Genomic DNA, 25,109 nt, shown 5'->3' with positions numbered 1-25,109 from the left:
GTGACGGGGGAGGCGGCGTCCTTTGTGTTGACAGCAAACCATGGGCCCAGGTAAGCGTCCAGGCTGGCAGGGAAGCAGTGTAATGGTCTGAATGGGTGTGCTTCGTGGTGCACACCAGGGCAGGTTATACAGCCCCAGCGTAGAGAGGAGCCACAATATACTCACATTACAGGTGAGCCCTTAACCAGCGGAGCTAGCTTCAAGCTAACGAGTAGTGAGGTAGTAGTAGCAGACAGGTAGAGACTGCTATTTTGCTGTATAACTGCTGTTTCGAAGTCACAGAATGTTAGCTTGAGCCAGCCAAATCTATCAGTAGGGTCTGAAGACCAGTAAGCATACAGGACAATGTTCAATGAACAGACATGAAATGTTAAAAAGAGTGAATAACAACGGGTGAGGCGTGGCAGCAGCTTGCCAGCGGTCCTTCAGTCATTCTAAAGTGAACCGGCTGTGTCTCTAATGGCATGTGTGGCCAGAAGATTCTCAAGGTAGAGTTTAATGCATAGGTGACACACCAACACTGAACCACACACCCTAAATCACTAAACCACACACCCACAAACACTAAACCCCACACCCAATGAAAATGAACTCAACACCCAATAACACTGAACCAAACACCAACCAACACCGAACTAAACAGCCACTGTGAAGGAACTGTGCCACAGCATGAACTCCAAAGGACAACACTGACCTCAAAGACCTCCCAGACAGTCACAGACACATATAGAGACACACAAAGAGAGTCAGACACACATTCACACACTCAGACACGCCCACAGACGCAATCACATACATACTTACAGACACACACACACTCAGACACACACTCAGACACACACACACACACACACACACACACACACACACACACACACACACACACACACACACACACACACACACACACACACACACACACACACACACAGTTTCCACATATATTCCGTCAGAGAAAAACAGATTAAGCTGTTCTGGAGCATTAGCTTAGCGTTAGCCTTTACATGTTGATTTATTGTGAAAGTAAATACACAGTTTTGAGAGTCATCAGGTATTTTGTGTTATGTCAGATTTCTTTAGAAGAATTTATGAAATGAGCTGTTCCGTCAGGCCCTGGAGTCCTCGTGCTGCTTTCTGTTCTCCTTTCAGACAACCATCAGGTCCTCTTTCACTACACAAACACTCAAACTAAGAAAGGCTCTGACCGAGGCTGATCCCTGTGTAACATAGGCCCAGAGGGTGCACAGTGTGTCTGATGATGGTTGGCAGAGTGGTATATGGTGACAAATGACAGAAAACTTTCCTCTGTGTGCACTGCACTGCTTTCAGAGACATGTGAGCTGACCATGTTCTCAGATCTACAGTGAAGTCAAAAAGGTCCCTCAGAGGCAGTTCTGAAGCTAATGAACAACAATTTTAAGTTTGTTTCAGGTTTTTGATAAGATCAACACTTTGAAGTCATTTTTTTTATTAGAGCAATGTTGATGATTTAAGCAGGTTGTTTCCTACTGATCCTCCAATGCTCTCCTCCTCCGTCTCATCAGGCGGCTCCCAGCACATGGTTGAGATTGACGTCCAAGTCTGATGTGGTCTGCAACCAGAACCATCAGGGCCAAGGCAAGCACAGCGGAGAGCAACAGCCGTATGGTGGCCTCAGTGTGACACCAGCTGAGCTGCTCTGAAGAGGCTGCATGGGGACAAAAAGAGCACTGCTGGGAACTTTGCAGTGAAGCCACCTGATCCTGGTGGTGGACCAGCAGAAAACCAGGAGACACAGATCAAAATCACCTCATCTGAGTTTATTCAGAAAAACAGAGTCCTCCACAAGAGACAGAAACACCAGAGCGGTTTGAATCAGAGTGAATCTGCAGGAAAGAGGACACAGACAGAGAGGAGGAAGAGGAGGAGCCCTGTGTCCCCGTGCTTCATCATCATACCTCCGTGGTTCAGACACGTGTCCTCTGTGTGCAGTCTGCTGCTCTTCTGATCCACGGGGTTTTCAGCCACACAGCTGTACTCTTCTCCATCACCTGACCATACGAGCAGGGAGAGACGCAGCCTGGATGACGAGTCAGGACGCCTGGTCTGCTCCAATCTGTCTCCACCTCTGAACCAGGACAGACTGAGCCCCCTGCTGCTCCCCACACTGCACTCCACCCACAGAGAGCTGCAGCTGGAGCTCATCTCAGACTGGGTCACCCGGATGGATGGAGCGCTGACAGAAACTGGAGGAGAGAGGGAGCAAAGAGAAAGATTATTGAGTCTGACTGAGAGATCATTTCAGGGGGTCCAGCCTCCCTGACTGGGACCCTTTGGTTTGGTGTGTTTTAACTGTCCCGGTGTTCCAGTCTAGAGAGTGACCCTGTAAACCTTCAGCTGAACGTGTCAGCAGTTATCCTGTTTACAACAAGTATTCAGATGCTGAAAAAGTCCTGAGGAACTCGTCCAAGCTTAGTTTGACATAGCTGCCATCATCTCCTCATCAGATCAGGATTTAATGAGGAAGCTTAATGCTTTGAGACAATTGAGGGGTCTATTTAGGAAAGGATCAGCCATTGACGGCTTTGTCTCTAGAGCTGGTCTACTTTAAGAATCAACAAATCCATCTGTGGTGAAATAAAACTTTCCACACAAATGTGACGTGCTAAAATGAGACACACGAGATCTGCATGAGAGAACATGTGAGGTTTTTATGCTTTTTAACACCTGGCAAAGCGTCCATTGGTGTCCATTCCCAAACTGCAGGGGGCGGTGTATCACAAACGTATGTCTACCAGAGTACTAAACCCGTCAAAGAGGTTTGCCTTTGTTTACAACACATTTACATATCTGTCCCTGAGATCTTCCCAAGTTCTTCTAACAGACTCCTCTTCTTTGCCGAGAGTGGCCGCAATTTCATGCCATGAATTATTTGCCACTAAGTTATTACGGTGGTCTCGGTGAGAAAAGTCATACAGATGCCAGTATTTCTGCGCCTCAACCACTAGGAGATCCTGTCCTTCCGCCATCTTGTCCATGCATCTCCATCTCGCAGGTTAGAAATTTTTCAATGTGCGCGAAATTTTCCGCATGAAAAGAGCCGCGCAAGGGGGTGTAGGTGCCAAAATGACATCGTTCGTCCACTGTGCAGACAACACAGACGTGTCAAGCATAAATCAGCATTAACGGGCTACCTGTGGAGCTGCACAAAACGATGCTGGCCTGCGTTTCCCTTCTATGGTCTCATCTTTGCTGACTGGCCTTGGTTGATGTCCTACTGCCCTTTACTGGTCTGGTTGTGTGTTGTGATTACTGTTATGTGTTCCCTGTGTGTTACTGGTCTGATTTGGATCATCTACCTGTGTCTCCTGCACCTGGTGGAAAAGCAGAGCAACCATGGGCCACAGGAACCATGTACACTGAACAGAAATATAGCTTTTGTTTTGATGAGCTGGACTCAAAGATCTCAGGCTTTTCCTATGAACACTAGAGGACTGTTCCTCACAAGTATTGTTCACTAATATGTCTAAACCTGTGTAAGTTAGCGCTGCCAGCCTGTGCAATAATTCTGCTGTCCAGTCAGCACCTTGGTATGCCACACCTGTAAGGTGGATGGACCATCTCTGTCAAGGAGGAGTGCTCAATAACAAAGGTTTAGACACAGTGAACAATGTTTAGTGGTAGGGAAATAAGACTGGGGAAGGACAACAAACAGGGTGACTGATGGGAACCTTTTGGCATAGAGATAGTTTATGTTGGTTGGAGTTTGTGGTGACTTTGACAGGAGACATTTTTCTCTCAGGAATCTTTAAGCTGATTCCAAGCAGTCATTTTTGGATGAAAGCAGGAGTGAGTTATCCTTTAGGTTGGTTGAATGAAACCTTACCTCCTGTTGAACCCTGACTTTGAATTATTGTGAGTTTCTTCACACTTGTCAAAGTGTCAGTGTTCATGGGAAAGGTCTTGGAAACACACTTAAAACCTGCTGTTTTGACACTGCTCTGTACCTGCACTCCTTTGGACTGAAGATTACCCCCCACCCCCCACCCCCCACCCCCATAGACAAAGTGCTTTCTGTTTTTTTTTCTTTGTAAATGTTGTCATGTTTATAAAAAGCAGTACTGTTTAACTCATCTCCTCCTCAGGATCCTCTCCTGGCTCTCAGGTGGACTCACCGTACACCGTCAGGTTGAAGTGCTGAGTGAAAGTGTTGATGCCGATGGAGCGGCACATGTAGACCCCAGAGTCATTGAGTCTGAGCCTGGTGATGCTCAGAGACCCTGATTGTTGGTCCAGCTGAAGTCTGTCTCTGAAGCGCTCGATGAAGTGTGTCACCTTTCCCTCCTTCAGTCTGGAGATCCTCAGGTTGGGGTCCTGTTGGGGGCCGTACATCCACACCACCTGGGCGCCTCCATCACATCCGTCTCTTTTGGAGCTCAGGGTGACGGAGTCTCCCTCTCTGCCTCTCACCGTCTCTCTCTCTTCACCTAGGCTCACACAGCACAGCAGCACTGGGGACAGAGACCATGAAACCACAGAGACATGAAACTCGATCACATCTGCTTTCTTTTTTACTGACAGCCGAACATGGGAGTGTTTTTAAGATCTTACATGGAACTCCTTTTGAACCGCACAACCACAGAACTGCTATAAACAAAGAGGGAGCATGAAAACCTGTGAGTAAAACCGAGAGAAAGAGTGAGCTCAGGCAGTGCTGCAGGTGGAAAAAGCAGTAAACCACTACATCCTGTCATCTACCAGGAAATGTAAGGGCATGTTTTGACTTTACAGAAATAACGGACTCTGAAGGAAAGTGGTTTTTACACAATGTACAACACAACTAGTAAATGATGGATTCCAGATACACAATCAGCAGGAACTACAGGAACACACACAAAAACAAATAAAAATTCAGCAGATGATGACTTTTAAGGTGGACAAAATGTGCAAAAACAGAATTCAGCTGAAGATAAATCACATTTAAAAAAAGTGAGTGATGCTGTCACTGCTAAAGCCACAGCAAGAAATCAGATGACAAGCATGTGATACAGAACCAGAACTTTAAACAGCTCTAAGACTTCTGTAGGCCCGCATTTTTCACAGGCCAAGTTTAACACGTGAATTAAATTAATCCTCAGTAAATAGTTTGTCCCCCTGTCTGTTGCTTCTGGGATAAAAAGTTCAGGGTGCGGTCACACTGGCCATCCAAACCATGCAGTGCTTAGGCAGGATAGCCACATTCTGTCCTGTAATCCAGACACAGACAGCAGAGCTGGAGAGACTATGTCTAAACTGCTGATCTCTGAAACGTCCCAACTCACAGGTGGCCCTATGAGGCCAAACACTAAACAAACAAGACAACAAAATCCCCAATGAGACGCAGCAGTATAGTAGTCCCCAGCTAAAAAGCCTCTTTCCTGCTGCAAGCTGCAGTGAGCTTTTAAAGGCTGAGACACCTCACCTGGAAACTGAGCAGGGGAGCCGTAACAGTCTTTTATCAGAAGAGGAGGAGAAAACCGTGTATAAAGCTACATTGTTCACAATCCTGTTTCTGTTTTTACCCCTTCTCTTGTTCCTGAGTGCCTCTAGCTTCAAGCCCCGCTCAGAAAAAGAGAGGAACAGCTGGAAAAGATGATGGTTGAACAGAGGAGGGAGAAGGAATGACCTGACAGATTAAGCGTTTAGGCAGACCTACCTGAAACATTTGAGGACAGTGTTTGACAGAGAAATCACTGTTGTAAAACAGAAACAGAGAGAGCGTACCTGCAGTCACACAGACAGCCAAGTTTTTCCTGTGCAGCCCCATGGTGTGTGTCAGTGTGTGAGAGTGTGTGTGTAAGGACACACACTGTTGGTTGCTGTCGATCAGGTGTGTGTCTGCTCTGCTTACTTTGTGTTCTCTGAATGCTGCTCCACCTAGAGGCAGATCACAGTAGTCCTGCTGAAGAGGAGCCTGGATGTGCTTTAATGGTCCTACCCCTACACTGGGGAGTGGGTTCATAAACAAATATATGAATTCTCATGCCTTTGCTCTTCATCCCTTGAGCTGTTTACATTTTGTCTGATGTGACGTCTTCTTCTCCCTGGAATCATTTTATTGCCACTGAATTCTTAATAGAAACCTGACCCACCTGTTTCATGTCTCAACTGCTTCATTATCACCAACTCCTGAGTTTCTTCCAATGCTCTTTGTAATCATTGTTTGTAAAGGTTATGTGACACAAAGTTATACTGTTATTACTGTCTGAAGCCAAGCAAACTAAAACAAAGGTTAATTCAAAAAACATCAAACTTTATTTTTTAAAGCACCTTTAAAAACAAGGCTCCACATAGTGCTTTGGCAGACAAGAGCAAAGCAAAGGAAGCAAACAGTAAAACAAATTAAAAGACTTCAAACAACCAATAAATCCACCAATATGATCACTGACCCAGACTGGACCCAAACACCACAAGAACCAACAACAAGAACCCAAACCCAGAGGACCCAGGATGGGAAATGATCACACTGGGCACTAGAATAACATACATGGTAAAAAAATAGAAGTGAGAAGGTTGAATTATGCAGATGCGTGAACATGTGATGATGTAGAAGATGACCTCTGGCTCAGTGCAGTTCCTGATTAACAGGAACAGGCAGCTCAGAGTCCTTCTGTGAGACTGAGAGGAGTGATCACCATGAAAACCACATCCTGTGTGTGTGTGTGTGTGTGTGTGTGTGTGTGTGTGTGTGTGTGTGTGTGTGTGTGTGTGTGTGTGTGTGTGTGTGTGTGTGTGTGTGTGCGTGTGTGTGCGTGTGTGTGCGTGTGTGTGTGCCAAGCATGTGCACATATATGTGATGGCAGAGGCCTGTGAGTGTATGAGATCCAGCTACACCTGTCCATGAACATGTGGACAAAGTGAACAAGTGAAGTATCTCTGATGGAGATGGCTCTTCCTCTAATGTTGCTGCTGTTCCATTTTCACTTCAGCTGGAGGTGAGCAGTTCCACTGAAAGGTTTATAAAGGTTTCCTATCGCCATCTTTCCGGCAAACCACACAAGGGATGTTTTCTTTATGCTGGGTCAAATGAAAGGTTTTTATGTAGCAGTGCTTCATTCAGCTTCCTTAGTTCACTCTGTCAGTACTTTTATATTTGTATATTATGTTTTTTTTTTCTTTTTGCCTTATTTGAGATCAGTTCTCTATCCTACTTTTATATATTTATAAGGGTCCTCGCCTTAAAGGGCAACTCTGTTTTTTTGACACCTGGACCTTATTTATAGGTGTGTGCATGCTCATATACTCACTCAGACAAACATCGTGCAGCTCGGAGTCCTTCAGAAGTTATTTAGAGCCAACCCATTTTAGCCGCACTTAGCGGGGGCCACGGCAAGGGAGCTTCAGCGCGGGACATAACCTCTGCAAAATCCCTCATTTTGGCTATATTTTTTCATCTATCGACAGTGTTATCTTAAAGTCAGCTCATCAACCGTCTTCAGGTGGGTCAGCTGACCCAGAGCTGACCTGGTAAACAAACGTTTGATGGTTGTCCTTACCAGTTTGAGCCTGAGTACACGGACAAGGAGCTCCATGAAAGAAGGATGCAGAGGGAGAGAGACAAAGAGCTGGCTCGAGAACAACAAACAGGAGCACGTCCACCACTCAATGTGAACTGGTGGTGCGCTTGTGAACAGTGTTCGCCTATGGCAACAGAAGAGGAGTGTGTTTGTGATAACGATGGATAGCGATGGATGAAAAAATATAGCCCAAATGAACGATATTGCAGGCGCTCGTAAGAGCACTGTTGGACTGTATGCGCTCGTGTGAATTGGAGTGTGATGTCGGCATTTCCACTGAAAACGGCGTCTTACTGTTTACATTGCAACAGTGTCGGTGATGTTTCAGAAAAATCCCACTCTGGAGGCCGTTTTCAAAAGTTCTGGGTCATAGGTCAGCTGAAACGCTGTTTCCGCGTAAACGTGAGGCTGCAACGCACCATAAAACTGTTGTCATGTAAACGGCCCCTAAAGTTAGCGCAGCTAAACAAAATAAGCCAGGCTTTGAGCTAAGCCAGCTTCATGGAATAACCTCCACTGATCATTGAAGGTTCATCAGTCCAGTTCTTTCGAAATAAACTCCACTCTGTTTTTTTTCTATAGCCCCGCAGTTCAGTCCATGCTTTAAGACCAATCACAACGAGAGGGTAACGACTGTGGCCTGCGGGAAGGCGGGGCTGGACTTCCAGCCCCGTCCACAAAGGTCCAGCCTCGTCCAACAATTCCAAATATAGAAATCCTCCCCAGGTTACTCCACCTCTTCCTATAATGCTTCAGTGTCAAGATGGTTCATGTTGGTGAGTGAAATTACGTTGCTACAATAAATGCAATGAATGAAAAGCTCTATTCATATCTCATGGCGATTCTGTTGCTGTATATTGCTGTTGTATAGCTTTAGGTTATTTTGGCAGGTTAATGATCAACACTTAGCTTGTGTGGTGACATTATCCTACGCGATATTAGCGTCAACATTGTTAGAGTTAGCGTTAGCATTGTTTTTGTAACCATAGGTTGCAACCCCAATTTAGCGGTGCGTGTGTATGTCTGTGTCTGTCTGTCATTTTTATTGCATATGTCGAAAGTGACGAACTTGGAAGTTACATGAAATAGCTACACTATGTAATGTAACAAAACAGTTATCTAAGGTGTTCATGTTGTAGTTAAAACTTATTTGACTAAATGAACTAACCGGAATGTAAAAGGACACTAATGCTAATAGGCCTTGTGTGTCTTGAATCTAGTGGTCAGTTGTTTCTTTTTTTGTGTGTGGATATTTCCACAGCGTCCCACCCATTTCCAAGTGACTGAAGAACCTGTTTTTCCTCCAGCAGAGGAATACCATTGTCCATGTTGTCCTTTTCTGGACACAACAAAGTCATTTTACCATCTACAGAATCATTTATCTGGAGCAGTCCACCATGGATGTATGGTCTGAATTTACTGATTGAATTTATTTTACTTTAACATATCACGTAGTAACTTTTACTCCTACTCCTCCCTTTTCACCTCCCCATTACAAGTACATGTGCATCGTGTGTGAGGGTGTCAGGGGCTCTAATGTAATAAATATTTTGTCTTGCAGAATACCGCATCTGCAAATGCAGCCTCCAATGCAGACCTGTTGCACATAGAAAAATTGAGGTCAGGCCTCAAATAAGTACTGTTAGTTAATTAATCTTTTATTTGCCCACAGGCTGTGCAGGAAGGGGGAAGAGAGGGGAGCTGCAGGGAATCTACTCTGAATGTACTCACCCTGGCTTTTGTTCAAAGTTCTGCCAAATTTGTGCTGGCGTTCCAGAGTGAAGACTCTTTGATTGGTCATTGATTATTTTCATCTCAATACAACTTTTATTTTATTTTTTTAGAAATGTTCCCTTTTTTACTTTGAAAACAAAATGACTACTAGTTATCAGTTATATTCAACAAATACTCAACGAATACTCATCCTTCCTCTAGTTCTTCCAGACTGAGTAAATGTGTTCACGACTAAATGATAACTGTAGTTATCATTGACACTTTTGTACTTTTGTATCCAAATTTATTGACATGTTATGCTTTCCTGTTCCATGTTTAGCCTGACCTGCTATTGCTTCCATAATTTGATCAGAAGAGTCTGTTCATTGTTGCTAAATAATAGAACAGCTTTTCCTTTAGTTTCCATTATTTGCTAACACTTGTTCACACATTCTGATATTAGGTCAGATATAATGGTAAAATAGTACAAAAAATAGTGGTGTACTGGATGCCCTCTATAGAAATGTAATTGTAGAGAGAGGGCTGGTCAGGAGGTTGGCAAAGGTAAATTCTGTTGGTAACAATTTGAATAAATGACGTAGTCAATACAGTTTTAACAGAGGTTAATATTAATGAATTGATGTTGGCTAAATAAAAACTTTTTTTCCCTCTGATACATCACTGGAAGATAAATTAATTATATAATGTGATGTTTTGACTGATTATTTGAAAATGTGTTTTGATTGATGTAGCCTACATGATTGTGAGTAACTGATTAATAAAAAGTAGGGCTGTCATTTTAACGCTTTACTTAGATTAATTAATTACACCGCAAATTAACGCGTCATAAAAATTAACGCGGATTAATCTGGATCCCAAACCCGCGAGGCGTTCAAAGACGCACTGATTTTCAAATGTCTTGCATTTACAAACCGTTTGCCCTACATGAAAAAAGTGGTGTTCTCGTCAGATTTTCAAATTTCCGACGGTCCCTGAATGTATCACACCTAGCAACATGCTTTGAACGGCGGGGGGGGGGGGGGGCGCTGTTAAGGGGACTGCTGTCAACATCTCGTCTATTCACACGTCCTTTTTGAAAATCTACAGAAAATCAACCGTTTGCTCTAGCTCAACTCTGTAAAAAACAGATAATTTTACACTCTCTACTGCATCAAACAAGCCATGAATGATTGAAAAAGAATTCTCTGAAAATTTGCTTCCATCTTCCTGGTGTCATGTTTCAGCTTGGGGCTGCTCTGCACCAATGACAACAGTTTGTGTGTTCAGAGCATGTTAAACTGAGAATACTTCACTTTTGATTGATCCAAGACTTGAGAGAAATGTGTTTTGTACATAGTTCCTTTTTTAGCCTTGAGCCCTGGTTCTCCTGACCTCATAGAAGTATAGAAGTTCATATTGCAGTGAAAATTGAGTCCACATCGAGTAAAAATGTGAACAAAAGCAAAAAACGTCCTAAAAATCAAATCAGCTTACCTTAGGTGCAGGACTGTGTAGATTTTGCAAAGATAGAATCTTAACACTTTTTTAATTTGTTCCTTATGCCTCAGGGTACCGAAAAATGTGTTGTATATATTCCCACCTTATTTTTACATGTCTTTTAATGTAATTTTAATGTCCTAGAATTCAAATTCTTTATTTTGGGACCTTAAGCAGATATGAGATTAAAATGCAATTAATTAGATTAATAAATTACAAATCTTGTAATTAATTAGATTAAATTTCTTAATCACCTGACAGCACTAATAAAAAGACAGTCACTCACTTCTCCACTCCTTAGCATTCTGCTAGACCATTCTCCTTATGGGTTTCTGTTAGTTTAATAAACGGTGAAAAACTTTTTATTATTTGCAAAAACACAATGTAGCCTATCACTGCAAAACAAACAGTTTTCATGTTCATTCATGTTCCTTTAATGTTTATTTTTTCTAAGTCAGCCTTCATTAAAATAGTACACTGTTTCAATCGAGTTTCTAAAATCCCGACTGTCCCTGAACAAACCACAAAGGTGTAGTGGATGTGGGCGGGGCTGGATGTGTGGCGTAGGTGACATAGGTGGGGCTGGATGTCTAGCCCAGCCTTCCCACAGGTCTCAGCCGTCAGTATTTGCAAGTGTATCTGTCTGCGGCTTGCAAGACGGAGGCGTGTCGTGTAGTGGGCGTGTCGTGTAGTGACGTAATGACTACAAAACACGCCCACTAGATAAGACGGAAATCACGAGACACTGTTAAAAGTTTATAAAAAGGAAGAAGACGAAAAATAAGAATGAGCCATGGTAAGATTATCATTATTATTATTATGTAAAGAATTGAAATGATGTATTTCTGTGTGTAATGCAACATTTAATAACTTTAATCTTCTTTATGGACAGTGAATTTAAAATGATGGAGAAAACCCTGGTGCAGAACCTGTCGGAGCGGAGGAGGCAGCATTCAAAGTAAAAAGTTTCCAGCTGAAAATGGACAGAGCCCTCTCTTCTGAGGCTTTTCTCAGCCGTTTATGATATAAAATAAAGATTGGGAAGCTTTGAAATATGTTGCATTTTTATTATTTGCATAGCAACATTCAAGTTCTACATGTCACAGAGCCATCACATAAATGGGAACAAATGTTACAAGCTTCACTAAAAACACTGAGAGCCACATCCATCCGTCCAGATATTGCCTGGACACATGCGCTCTCTTCCAGCTTCCTCCCACGGTTCCACACAATAATGAACTCATAATCTCACAATAATCAACACATTACAGTTATAAATAGGCTACTTAATATCACAAAGACACATTATATAGCCTATCAAGATGATAGTTCTGTGACTAGGAACAGCTCAAGCTCCATATTATTAATTTATTCTCATAATTATCTTATCTAGAAATAACGATTTTACACACACACACACACACACACACATACACACATACACATATAATATATATATATATATATATATATATATATATATATATATATATATATATATATATATATATATATATATATACATATATATATTTATGTATGTATTTTAGCTCATTAATTTTTTCCTGAGTTGTATCTTTAACTATTATTATTATTTTGTGGGTCAAAGAATATTAACATTTCAATACTTTTAAATCAATTCATCATAAGGCAACAAGCAAAACGGTATTCAGTGTGGAAACAGAGCAGAACGTTCAATTCAAACTTTAAATGCTACCCCAGATCATATCTCTTTAAGAACAGTATAGTGGGCGCGTCACGTAGTGACGTCACTACGTGACACACCCACTACAATATACCACCAGGGTTTTTTCCATCATTTTAAATTCACTGTCCATAAAGAAGATTAAAGTTATTAAATGTTGCATTACACACAGAAATACATCATTTCAATTCTTTACATAATAATAATAATGATAATCTTACCATGGCTCATTCTTATTTTTCGTCTTCTTCCTTTTTTATGAACTTTTAACAGTGTCTGGCGTGGTTTTCTGTGATTTCCGTCTTATCTAGTGGGCGTGTCGTGTAGTCATTATGTCACTACACGACACGCCCTCTACACGACACGCCTCCGTCTTGCAAGCCGCAGACAGACCCTTCACAGTATTTGATCACAACCCAACAACAGAGAATCCAGTCCGGGTTTCACCGCGGACCTGCAGCTGAGACACAGAAACAAACCAGCGTCTCTCTCCCACACAGAGACAGCTGTCTCAGAGCTCCCCCACGGAGAGAAACACCACGCATCCACCCAAGAGCTCCAACCAGACCTCCTGTAGCGGACGGAAAGACCCGCAGACCGAGGTCCACCGGTGATCTCCTTCAGCCAGACTCACAGGTGACTGCAGACCACCACATGTACTTGGAAGCAGAACTCAGACTCAGCGCCTGAACTGGTTCTGTAGTGACACGTGGCTGGGATAGAGGAGTGATGATGATGAATGTATGAATGTATGAATGGTGGTAGGATTCTAGTCGCTACAGGCTTTTTTTACCATGACTCTGACGGTGAGAGGAGGATGACGGTCCGTGCGCAGAGTTACTTCCAGCAGAGGGCAGTGACGTGTCACCGCAGCTCTTAGCTGCTCAATGATTCGGGGAAGAAGGCGCGTCTGAGATGACGTCATGTCTCAAGATGGCGATGGCTGCGTGGCAACATCAGCTTCAGGGACCAAAACAGAAGGTGTCTGTTCCTCTGCCTGTCTCCCTGTCTGTAAGAGTGAAGGTGTTTGTTTCCCTCTGTGTGTGTGTGTGTGTGTGTGTGTGTGTGTGTGTGTGTGTGTGTGTGTGTGTGTGTGTGTGTGTGTGTATGTATGTATGTGTATCTAAGCAAGTGCGTTCGCGTGTGAAGGTGTTTGTTCCGCTTTATGTATGTATGTGTGTCTGCGAGTGTCTGTGTGTCTGTGTCTCTATGTGTGTCTGTGAGAGTGAAGGTGTCTGTTCCTCTGTATGGACATAAATAGATAATCTGTCTACTGTTTATATCCATGGATTTGTTTAATTTGTTCTGTGATGGAGCTCGCAACTCAAATTACTGGTTTGTCAAATCACATTTTCCCCATGGGAATAAAGTAAAATGAATCAAATGAACTGAAATAAACTGAAATGATCTGACCTGTTCATTTTAACATAGGAAAAATGAATGCATTTATGAGTGATGAATATTGTACAGAAACACAGCAGAATGTAGTGCAGTAAGCTGGTTTTATTCAGTTTGATGTTCAGTGTTTGCCATTGTGTTGAAGATCCTGACAGAGGGAAAAGAAAGGCTGACCTAAATAACTGAACAGATTGGCTGATTTTTGCCCTTTTCTCCAATGGATTTATGAAGACTAATGAACTATTGTTTCTGTCTCTGATCGTTTCAGAGCTGAGGGGAACCAACAGGAACACCCAGAAACTCCCTCTACAAAGAGATCTGAGATGAGTTCTTCACAGGAGGTGAGATCCAGCAAGAATGAGCATCGTCTCATTTTTGGAATTAAAATAAATTAAAGCTTTGTGTAGCATCCACCATATGAGCCTATGTGTCTATGGCGGTCCTTTTGTCAGTGACTCTACTGAAGACTAAGGAGAGACCAGACATCTGCAGTGCATGCTCTGTAGTAGTCTGATAAAATCCAGTCTGCTGAGGGAGCTGTCTCTTTTAGGTCACCCCTAAATACATACTTTTATCTGAGAGCCTACCCTGATTTTACCCAAGTTTTGAGTTTCCATTACTTTAAATTGTATTTGATCTTACTGTCTTAAAATTCTATTGAATTCATTTCTTTTTATCTGATCTTGTTTGCTGCCAGATTTTACTTTTACCTGCTTTGTTGTTTAAGCTGCCCGTAAAAAACATCGTAACCTTGTTTCGTGCAAAATGAATAAAGCTTATAATGATAATAATAATAATAATAATAATAATAATAATAATAATAATAACTAGACTAGCAATTTCTAAAGACATTGCGCTGTGAATGCAGAATGCTCAAGCAGCTTGCGCTGAATTGCTAATGCAGAATGTTAAAAATGTGTCTGATAAAGGTAGAATGAAGTCCTGAAAGGTTTGCTCTGAAATGCTGAATGGCCTGTCACGATAACAAATTTTGCTAGACGATAATTTTCCAAAATATTATTGCCGATAAACGATATTATTGCCAATATTATTTTTGATTTTTTTTTCCATTTTTTCATTGATGTAATTATGATAAATGGGATAATAAAGTGAGTACACCATATCAAAAGCAAGAAACTTTAATTTCTTAAGCGTATTTAACTGTAATTAAAAGGTCAGGATCTTTTAAATAAAATAAATTAAACAAAGAATATAATAAATTTAACAAACAAGAAAGAGAAAAAAAATACAATGAAAATGAAATGGACTCTCTTTTACAAAAAAAATACATGTCAATGAAAATAATTAATACTAATCAAAAACAATAAAACATAGACCCTGTCTCTAAAGAAAAAACTAAACTCCACAAAAAAAAGAAATAAAAACTATAGCCTTAATAGAAGGGAGTTTATACAGTTCCTGAATTGTTTGTAACATGTCCTTTTTCCCAGTCAATCCGTACTGTCTGTCAAACATTTTTAACATTTCTGGCTTTCAGCTGTATTGAAGGGCTGCATTTCTTTGGAAATGTAGCTGTCTTTGAGCGCCACCATTTGGTGCTTTTATTTCTATTTACTTTGCCGACCAAAAGCCTCAGTAAGAGCGGATTTTCAAAGAACAAGACTCCGCCCCCCCCCCATCTTCTTCTTCGTCGCCACTATTTTCAAACAAATGCGACATATCAGCTCGATGGTGTTCATGAGCTCACACTTTGTTCATTCTGATAAAAAACTAAATATTCCCACACTGGGACTGTGGCAGGCGGCTCAAGAACCGTATCTTTCGTGCCATCACTTATATTAGTATGTGTTTCCTCCTTACCCCTCAAGACGCTCGCTTCAGCTCTCTCCGTGTGTACGCGCGAGCAGCCCCGTCTTCACCCCAAAGATCGCATTTTTGCCAGATGCTCACTCCGCTATAAATCCGCTAAATCCGCTATAGAACCTATGCACTCCGATGTTAGGAAAGATAGAAGTAGTGAGCCATCTTCTCATTCAGCCTCTTTGGTCAAAAGAGAGGAGGAAAACAAACATGCATACACGTGTCAGTTTATCGAGGCTGGCAAACTTACCGAGGACATTTTTATTTATCGTTCGGTTAATTGATTTATTGATTACCGTGACAGGCCTATGAATGCAGAAATCTGAAAGAGCCTGTCATGAATTCTTGAATGAAAGGATATAAATAAATGCATGAATTATTGAAATGGATATATAAATTTAGATGTTTGAATGGCTGAATGAGTTCAGTAATTAAAAGATTAAAATTGAAGAAAAAATATCTAGGCAAATAATGAGTGGCCTCAGGGAAATGGAAGTCTGATCTTTAGAATGCTGTTACAGTGTGATACCTTGTGTCCTGTGTGTGTTCAATCATGTAAACCTGTCTGCTGAGGCTCATCTAAAGCCAGATGTTGCGTTGATGATCACTGATAGATTAAAAAAAAAACAAAAACGTGTCTTTGTTTCTGAATGTTTTGATGAGTTAGTATAAACAGCTGCATGAGTTGAAAGGTTGTCATGGTGACCTGTTCATTATGCCGCGGCCACACCAAACGCGAACACACGAATTTACTCGCGCGAATGGCCTGTCACGCGCCGCGTGAACGCCCGAGTCTCGCCGCTGGACTTTTTTGACAAGCTGAGGTGCGAACACGCGAATGCGCGGTACTGCGCATGCGGAGTAGAGAGCTCGTTCATCTAAAGACCGAAAGTCCAAAAGAGCAGCTGAAAAACAATGAGCTGTGGTTTCCAAAGCATGACAGGAGAGTGTGTGAAAGCTTTGGAGATCACAATCAATGCCTGCTGCCTCTCCCTGGTAATCCACCAGCCCTGCTTGGCTGTTCCCTGCGATCTCATCCCCGATCCCCCGAACCTCCGACACCCCGTACCCCCGACCACCCGAACCCCCGACCCATATTCCCGGAGGTCTCCCTGGGGATAATGAAGGGGTGGAGGAAAGAGAGGAGCACAGAGAACTTCCATCTTTTCCCTGGCTCTGCCCCTGCCCCACACTTTCCTCCTCTCTATCAGGCTTAAAACTCCACTGAGGAAAACACAGTCGGACTCAGTGATAGCCCGTACAGGCAGATCCAGCTGGGAACGAATGTTTTCAGAACTTACATTCAAAACCTGTCTCCTCAGAGACTTTCAACCAAGCCTGCTCCTGTTTTTCCGGTCTCTGTAGAGTACACACGTCGTATCGTATAACTCTGGATGATGACACACCACACAGATTGTTTTCTCCTCCATCCTCCAGCGGAGTTGGAGCCGGACCAGGCGGCAGTTGCCCCCAACGTCGTCAAAACAATGACGTCGTGGGGGAATATTTTGAACTCGAGCGAATTCGCGTCTACCGCCCAAACGCGTGAACGCTCCAAACTCGCCTCGCCAAACGCGCGAATCGCGCCACCCGAGGCGAATCGGTGGCTAAACGCGTCTTTGCATTGACTTTGTATGTAATCGCGCCGCAAATTCGCGTTTGGTGTGGCCGCACCATTAGGCTGCAGCTGCCAAACTTTCCTCTGGTACTGTTTATCGTAGGACATTTGGTGGCAAAGCAAGAGTCCAGATCTACTGTCACCTTGCCAAAACCCTGAGGGCTAGAAGAAAAATGAACAGACCATGAGAAACCCAAGATCCCTAGGAAGCTGTCCATGTAGGTTTCATGTCAATAGATCCAGAAATGTGAGCTTGATGGTGAGAGACAAATGAGTGATCTCATTTGATCTTTGTGAAAACCCCTCAGGAATTAACATTGGAGTACATGGCTGCTGGAACTGACTTTTCCTGACAGTCGGCCATTTTGTGAATAGGTGCTTCATCCTTTTGCTTTTAAAAAAAAACACTTAGTTCGAAGAGTCACAATCTCAGTTTGACACATGATTTCAGTGGGGAGGTCTTGGGAATCCACAGACTTCCCTAGCTCTTTGATGGCAGTTGGTAAACTTTCATCACCATGGCAACATTTGGCTTCAGATGGGCCTTACCTGAGAGGTTTACATGATAAAACTCACACACATGACGCGTAGCATCACTCCTAAACAGAATATTCAGGTTCAGACTACCATTTCCCCTCAGTCAGGCCATCATTTCCATAGATGCTCTTAAAAATTAAATTCACTTCTTTGATTTTTTAATCGATGCAGCCATTTAAACTTTAAATTCCTTCATCCATTCCATTGATTCATCCATTCATTTCCTTCCATCTGAGAGTTAGTGGCAGGCTAATTCAGCATTCTACATGCAGCATTTCACCATAAGCTTTTCAGGATTTCATTCAACCATTTTCAGACATATCTTCAGTCATTCATCTTTAGCATTCTGCATTAACAGTTGAGCGCAATCTTTCCGAGACTTACTTCAACCATTTTCAGACATTTCTTCAGTCATTCATCTTCAGCATTCTGCATTAGCAGTTCAGCACAAGCTGCTTCAGCATTCTGCATTCACTCCGCAATTTCTTCAGAAATTGCTTGTCTAGTTGCACATATGATCTTCTGTGACAATGAAAAATCTTCTTCTTCTTCATTCTTCTGCCAGTTTTTTGGACCACTACTCCTTTTACAAACTTCAACTTAATTTTATTGTTCAAACTTAATGTGTGTCTCAGTGAGGACAATGGGGCTATGACTTTTCGGGAACTTTTTACAAATACTTCAGAAATATTCAATGATTTACACAGTTTTGGTCCCATTGGATGAATGCGAAATTTTCTCCCTTCAGGACATTTTTTCAGCCTGCGTCAAACCTTACTCATTCAGTCATACATTCAGCTAGAAACTTCATTCAAACTTCAAAATATCCAGCTATCTTTCAGCTACTTCCTAGCATTCATAGATTCTTCACAATGGTCCTTCAAAGGTCATGATGCATTTCAGCTCTTCAAGCCATTTAACATTGGTGTGTATTGCACGGAATGTAAGTTTCATAAAAGTTTCATGTCAAAAGACCAAAAAATGTGGCCGTAATGGCGAGAGACACATGAGTGATTCTCCACTGATCTCTGAGAAAACCCCTCAGGAATTAACATTGGAGTACATGGGGTGAATTTTCTGACTTTTCCTGACAGTTGGCCATTGTGATTAAGTGCTCCATCCTTTTGCTTTAAAAACCACTTTGTCAGAAGCAGGACAAGATAACCATTGTTTTGATACCTTAGATCTGATGAAAGCTCAAAAATTATGACCAAGAGAACAATATTTCCAGAAAGTTTCCAGGTTTTGTCTCCCCATCAGCCCACTCTGTTGCTTGAATCTCCCACTCTAAGCTGAAACATTCCGTCCAATACACACCAATGTTAAATTGCTCGAGAAGCTGAAATGCATCATGACTTTTTAAGGGTCATCGTGAAGAAACTATACATGCTATAAAGAGAACCTTTGAAGCCCACTGAATAAAACCAAAAGATGGCTGATTACTTTGTTGTTTGAATGGAGTTTCTAGCTGAAAATATGACTGAATGAGAAAGGTTTGAAACAGGCTGAAAAATGTCATGAAATTAGCAAATTTTGAAGATTCTGCACTCATTCTCTTTGAGACTGAAAAAACTAAAAAAAATTCTGAAAGTATTTAGGAAAGCAAGCGCACTTATCCTAAATGAGCTGCATTGAAGTTTGAATGGTGAAAAATGGTCAAAGCGGGCGGAAGAATAATAAAAAATAAAGAATACCATAACAGAAGAACATATGCTGTGAATGCATTGCTGCATTCACAGCAACAATAATGGTAATAATAACAATAATAATAATGATTAAAAAAAAAATTAATAATAATAATAATAAACAATCACTGTCATCTGATGAGCATTTTTTGGAACTCTATGACTCCTTGTATAGTGTGTAGACATCATCATCATCATCATCATCATCATCATCATTGAACTTTTTCTCTTGGTCTGGTGTTAGAGAGGCAAAATAAAAATCAAAAATACCTAAAATATCAAAGAATCACAGTTTAAATCACTTGGCACCCCCAATATTATTTGATGAAAGAATCAAATTAGGAGAAAAGCTCCTTCTCACAGGCGAGACAGCTCAGACAGCTCAGACAGGTCGTTCAGTGAAACAGGCATGTGTTTCATTTAGTCTGAATGCTTGTGTACTCAGCTTGTGAGGGATAGTTTTGACACTACATACTAATGTTTTTATAGTCTTCCTGGGCTGTGTTCTAGAACAACATAGTTCTGTTAGCCAAAATCAAGAACAACAGGAAGTACACAATGATACTACTCAGACATTAAATCTGCATCAAGTTAGGACTGGGCTGTAATCTGGAACGATGTCAGGGGATCTCTGATCTGTGTGTGTGTGTGTGTGTGTGTGTGTGTGTGTGTGTGTGTGTGTGTGTGTGTGTGTGTGTGTGTGTGTGTGTGTGTTTGTGCGCGCGCGCTTGTGCGTGTTCCTCAGATCAAACAGGAAGAGCCGGACAGGAGCAGATCACATCCGTGTCAGCAGTGTGGACAGTCTTTCAGCCCAGTGTGTATCCTCAGACGTCATGAACTTGGTCACCATGCAGAGGAGCTTTACCACTGTGAGAAGTGTGACAGCTGCCTCAGCCAGCAGAAGACCCACCAGCTTCACACACACTCAGAGGAAACACTGCACCGCTGTGAGCAGTGTGAACGCAGCTTCAGCAGCCACAGCGCTTTCACACAGCACCTACGGGAACACACGGGAGTGTACCGGTGTGAGCAGTGTGAGAAGAGTTTCACCTATCTCAGCATTTATAAGATTCATATGAGAGTCCACACCGGAGAGAAACCGTACCGCTGTGACCAGTGCCACAAGAGCTTCAGCTTTCTGAGCTCATATAAGAGACATCAGCTGAGCCACAGTGGGGAGAAACCGTACCAGTGCGACTTCTGTGGGAAGAGCTTCACCCAGTCTGGACACTACGCTTTGCATCTGCGTAACCACACAGGAGAGAAACCGTACGACTGCGAGCAATGTCTGAAGAGTTTCAGCGACCTGAGCGGGTACAGGATTCACATGAGGGTCCATACTGGAGAAAAACCCTACTCCTGCTCCCAGTGTGGGAGAAGTTTCTCTCAGCTAGGTAATTACAAATCACACATGCGCATCCATACAGGAGAGAAACCTTTCCACTGTGAGCTGTGTGACAAAAGTTTTTCTATCTCCAAAACATATAAACAACATGTGAACACACACACTGGAGAGAAACCACATAAGTGTGAGAAATGTGGGAAAGGATTTGGTCGGCTCAGTAACTATGTGCGACACCTTCGTATTCACACAGGAGAGCAGCCGTACAGCTGTGAGCAGTGTGGGAAATGCTTTAACAGCTCGTACAGCTACAGCCGACACCTGCGCGTGCACTCAGGAGAGAAACCCTACTGGTGCTCTCACTGTAAGAGACTGTTTACCCGGTCCCAGTCCTTAAAGAAACACCGCTGTACACAGCTGGAAAGTGAGAGTGTCCCCGTGTGTAAAACAAAGGAAGAACCACTGAACTGCTCACCAACTCTTCAGAGGGCTGACGACCAGCAGCAGCCGGCCAATTAAACCCCAACACGTTGGTCCTGGAGGAAAAGTACCACACAGGGTATAAATACCACACTGAGAGCAAAAGAGTTTAAACTATATTGACAGCTCAACAACCTTATGGCATGTCAGACTAAAGGGAAGGCAGTAAGCTAAAGGCAAGCCATGTGTTTTTCTTCATCATCCTCCATGTATCACAGTGTGTCACTAACTCCTCTTATTTCTCTCAGTGACGGGCTCAGAGTGCTCATCAGGCTCTGAACTGATAGGAATATAACTCATTTAACTCTTCTCAATGAATTCAGTTGACTGTAAGGAAACTTATTTTTGTATAAAATATTTATTAATGAGTTAAAGAGGTTTCATCATGTGTGGATTTGTTTGAAGAATAAATATATAACTGTTATTGTTATAGTTGATTTTTTTTCACTAGTTTTGCTCTCAAATCAGCTGAAAGCAGAATCAGGTGATAAGATCCAATCAGGTCATCAAAGAGTTCAGGTGGACACAGCCTGTGGATTGAGTGTGCTGAGACTGCTCTTTATTAACTGAACAGAAATGAGCTAGAGTCTATCCCAGCTGTCACTGGCTGGGGGTCAGAGGTGAGGTGGGGTTCACCTGGACAGTTCTGCAGCCTATCACAGGGCTCACACATAGATAGACGACTTCACACCTACAGATGTTTAGATCAACCTGATGAGCACGTTTCTGCACTCTGGGAGGGATGTGGAGAGAATCCACACACACTCAGGTAGAACATATAAACTCCACTCAGAATGGCACCTGTCAGGCTGAGGAACTGAACCAGCAACCTTCCTGCTATGAACTAACATCACCAACCACTACACCACCAAAAATGTCTCTTTGGCTTCCCTTGGTGGGTGTACAAAGAGCAGAATGTGGAGTCACTGGCCAAAATAAGTTATTTTCAGGCTTTTTCTGCCTTTAGTCCCTAGAAAGGAGAGAAACCAGTAAACCTGATCACTCAGGGACTCGACCACTAGGCCATCTGGAGCCCAGGATGTGTTTTCTTTGTGTCTGTTAGACCACTCAGTCCAGTCCAGTTTACAAAAGGCAACCTGCAGGATTGAAGAAGAGAGCCCATGTGGAGGTCCAAAATCTCTGCAGTGTCCTTGGTGTCCAGTGAAGGTGGTCTACAGACATAGCATCCAGAAAGTCTTTACAGCACTACGTGTTTTCCGCATGTAATGTTACAGCCTCATTTCAAAGGGAAAGATAATTCATTTTTGTCCTCCATGGTCTCCACACAGCACCCCATAATAAAAACATCAACAAAGATTTTTATTTATTTTTCCAAATGCATAAAAACAGTGACACCACATGCCCATCAGTATCCACAGACGGTTAAGTCCATTCCTCCCTGCAGCACCTCGCAGCCCCAACAGGTTGGATGGGGAGCGCTGGTGCACAGGCAAATGGGGCCCCCAAGGACCTTCACAGAATCGTCCTGAGACTAAAGACTTCATGGCCTTTGTTGTGCTTTTTAATTACTGTTAACTGATTGGTTCACTAATCCATTCACTGATGTATTTCTGTGCTTTTTGCTATGAATAGATCTGCTCCTGTTGGAGTCAGATTCTCTTTGTATGGACTTCTATAAAGGAGGTGATGTTCAGATCATGGGATCATTTTATTTTGTTTTATTTTTCAACAAGAAGGATTTTTAGACCCTTGGTGACATTAAAATGAAATATAGTCAAAATGGGAAATAGCCCAGCTGTGCCAGACTGTGAGGCCCAGAGACATCTCTTCACTGAAACTTCTGAAATTTCACCCTGCTTTACTTTAGCGGTCTCAAACTTGTCACAGCTGATGTCGGGAGGCTTTTCTATGGTTTGCTTGAGTCTTTGGCTGCTGTTGCAGATTTTTAAGGGAACATAAACTATAAAGTATTTTGCTATGCAAGGAAAGAAATCCTTCATTTCTGCTGTGTTTCGTCTGAATTTACTTGGATGCAGTGGCACCTATAGTGACGGTGACACTCCTGGTGGAAACTCTAATTGTTTCCTTTGCTGTGATACCAGGATGATGCACTCAGAGCCTGTATTTTCAAGGATATGTCTGATTTATTCTGAGCTTCTCATTTTCAAGCAGGAGCCTAAAAAATGGGCTCAGGAGAGAAGAGGTTAGTATTCAGAATTTTAAATCAGTTACGACACCATGAATGTTTTACATTTTTCCACCTTTACCAACCCCTGTTAAATCCATCTCTTATGAAGATGCAGTGCACACATCTAGATGTGACCAAACGATCCCACCTAGTGTCACTTTGGTAGTTTACCAGTCTGCAGTTCTGGATGCGGACTATTTTGTCCGGTCTGGACCCGGTGCAGGTCGCTCCTTCCCTCTCTCACTGATACCTGAAACTGTGAGAGCTCCAGCCACTCCTCAGTCTGTGACAGGTTTAGGTCCAGGCTTGGGTGCAGGCTGCAGTGTGTCTGCAGCTTCTTTCAGAACTGTTCAACATGTTGAGACAGAGATCTTAAGGTGTCCATGTTTGTTTCTACACCAAAACCTGTTCCAGACAGACAGATGAATGAGGCCTAACGTGTGTTTGAAGCCAAAAGACTGCCACCCCAGGAGCTAAACAGATCTCACACTGAGGTCCCGTTTACACAACATTTCATCCAAAAAAGCCCAAACCCTGAGGGACTGAAAACGCTTTAGAAAGTATGCCAGGCCTGTAGGTGGTGCTATAATTGTCTTCCCCAAAAGCTGCATTTGGCAGATCTCCACTGAAGTAGTGTTAAAGTCGACTAAAACTCTGTTTTTGTGTAAACAAGAGGCTGAAACAATACTTTTGCTTTTTGTCCTAAAACCATTGTCCTGTAAATGGTTTCTGAAACACAGGATCTCTCACGGGGTCCATCCACAGCAGGACAGCTCCCTGTGCTGGTCTAAAGCAGACACTCATCGTTATTGAAAGTCCAGTGTCTTGTGCTTCAGGGTTTAGTGTGACGTTTCTTCTCACTCTTTCTCTGCTCAGATAATCTGGTGTTCATGGTGCTGCAGCAGCCTCATGGTACCCCACCCTCCTCTGAAATAAATACCTAATCAAAGCATCAAACAGACATTAGCAGGACTAGGCCGGCTGATACCAGAAACTATATTTGAGGAAAAACAAACAATTCGGCAGGATTGCAGCCACTGGTCCCTGAGGAGACTCTGTGCCGTCCTTGTTCGATTTTTACCCTCTAAGCCATTTCAGTGTTTCTGTCTTTATCTCGTTAGTAAAGACTGCAGTGATCACTTGCTCATGTTCTTAGGTTTTATTGACTCCCACTGCTCAACACACACACACACACACATACACACATACACACACACACACACACACACACACACACACACACACACACACACACACACACACACACACACACACACACACACACACACACACACACAGAATCTGTCTGATCAGGAGATATTGTTGGAACAATTGTAAATTATCACTTTCTAATTAACATGTAATAAACTATAAACAGTTATTCCTGTAGTTGAAGAGATGTATTATCCAGGTTAATAAATATCTGACTCCACAGAATGCCTTTTAACATTTTTTCTTCTTTGATGAGAAGAGAAGGATGACCAGAAATCATTTAGGTCTCAATTAACCAAAGATTTATTGATTTCAAAGAGTCAAAAAATGTGCACCAGAGTCTCTCGGTTTGGAATAGCTCTCCCTAGCCAGCCGACAGCAAAGAGGTGTGAGCACTTCAGAACCTTGACTACTGGT

The 25,109-nt window shown here is 42.5% G+C and overlaps 2 protein-coding genes across 8 annotated transcripts; one reads left to right on the top strand and one right to left on the bottom strand.

The window, feature by feature from the left end:
* Nucleotides 1-873: 873 nt before the first annotated feature.
* Nucleotides 874-13,318, bottom strand: LOC141803656 (hepatic and glial cell adhesion molecule-like). Of its 3 annotated transcripts, none has more exons than XM_074687725.1 (4): nucleotides 13,244-13,318; nucleotides 4,155-4,490; nucleotides 1,938-2,225; nucleotides 874-1,687 (listed from the first exon to the last, which is right to left on the bottom strand). In XM_074687725.1, exons 2-4 carry the CDS (start codon nucleotides 4,369-4,371, stop codon nucleotides 1,506-1,508), a joined length of 687 nt encoding a protein of 228 aa, XP_074543826.1. In that variant the 5' UTR covers nucleotides 4,372-4,490; nucleotides 13,244-13,318; the 3' UTR covers nucleotides 874-1,505. The 3 variants fall into 3 exon arrangements, with proteins under 3 accessions (XP_074543826.1, XP_074543825.1, XP_074543827.1); XM_074687724.1 differs by lacking the exon at nucleotides 13,244-13,318 and adding an exon at nucleotides 5,743-5,986; XM_074687726.1 differs by lacking the exon at nucleotides 13,244-13,318 and adding an exon at nucleotides 4,591-4,746.
* Nucleotides 12,865-24,801, top strand: LOC141803576 (uncharacterized). 5 transcript variants are annotated; one of them, XM_074687707.1, is made up of 4 exons: nucleotides 12,866-13,086; nucleotides 13,264-13,431; nucleotides 14,117-14,189; nucleotides 20,255-24,801. In XM_074687707.1, exons 3-4 carry the CDS (start codon nucleotides 14,172-14,174, stop codon nucleotides 21,368-21,370), a joined length of 1,134 nt encoding a protein of 377 aa, XP_074543808.1. In that variant the 5' UTR covers nucleotides 12,866-13,086; nucleotides 13,264-13,431; nucleotides 14,117-14,171; the 3' UTR covers nucleotides 21,371-24,801. The 5 variants fall into 5 exon arrangements, with proteins under 5 accessions (XP_074543819.1, XP_074543816.1, XP_074543808.1 ...); XM_074687718.1 differs by lacking the exon at nucleotides 13,264-13,431 and having other exon boundaries at nucleotides 12,865-13,086; XM_074687715.1 differs by having other exon boundaries at nucleotides 12,865-13,461.
* The last annotated feature ends 308 nt before the right edge of the window (nucleotides 24,802-25,109 follow it).

This window comes from Halichoeres trimaculatus, unplaced genomic scaffold (assembly GCF_033239565.1).
Source record: "Halichoeres trimaculatus isolate MK-OKI-2021-1 unplaced genomic scaffold, fHalTri1.1 fHalTri1_scaffold_2, whole genome shotgun sequence".
NCBI lineage: Eukaryota > Metazoa > Chordata > Actinopteri > Labriformes > Labridae > Halichoeres > Halichoeres trimaculatus.
The sequence above is the reverse complement of the archived record's forward strand: the minus strand, read 5'-3'. Positions and strand labels throughout refer to the sequence as shown.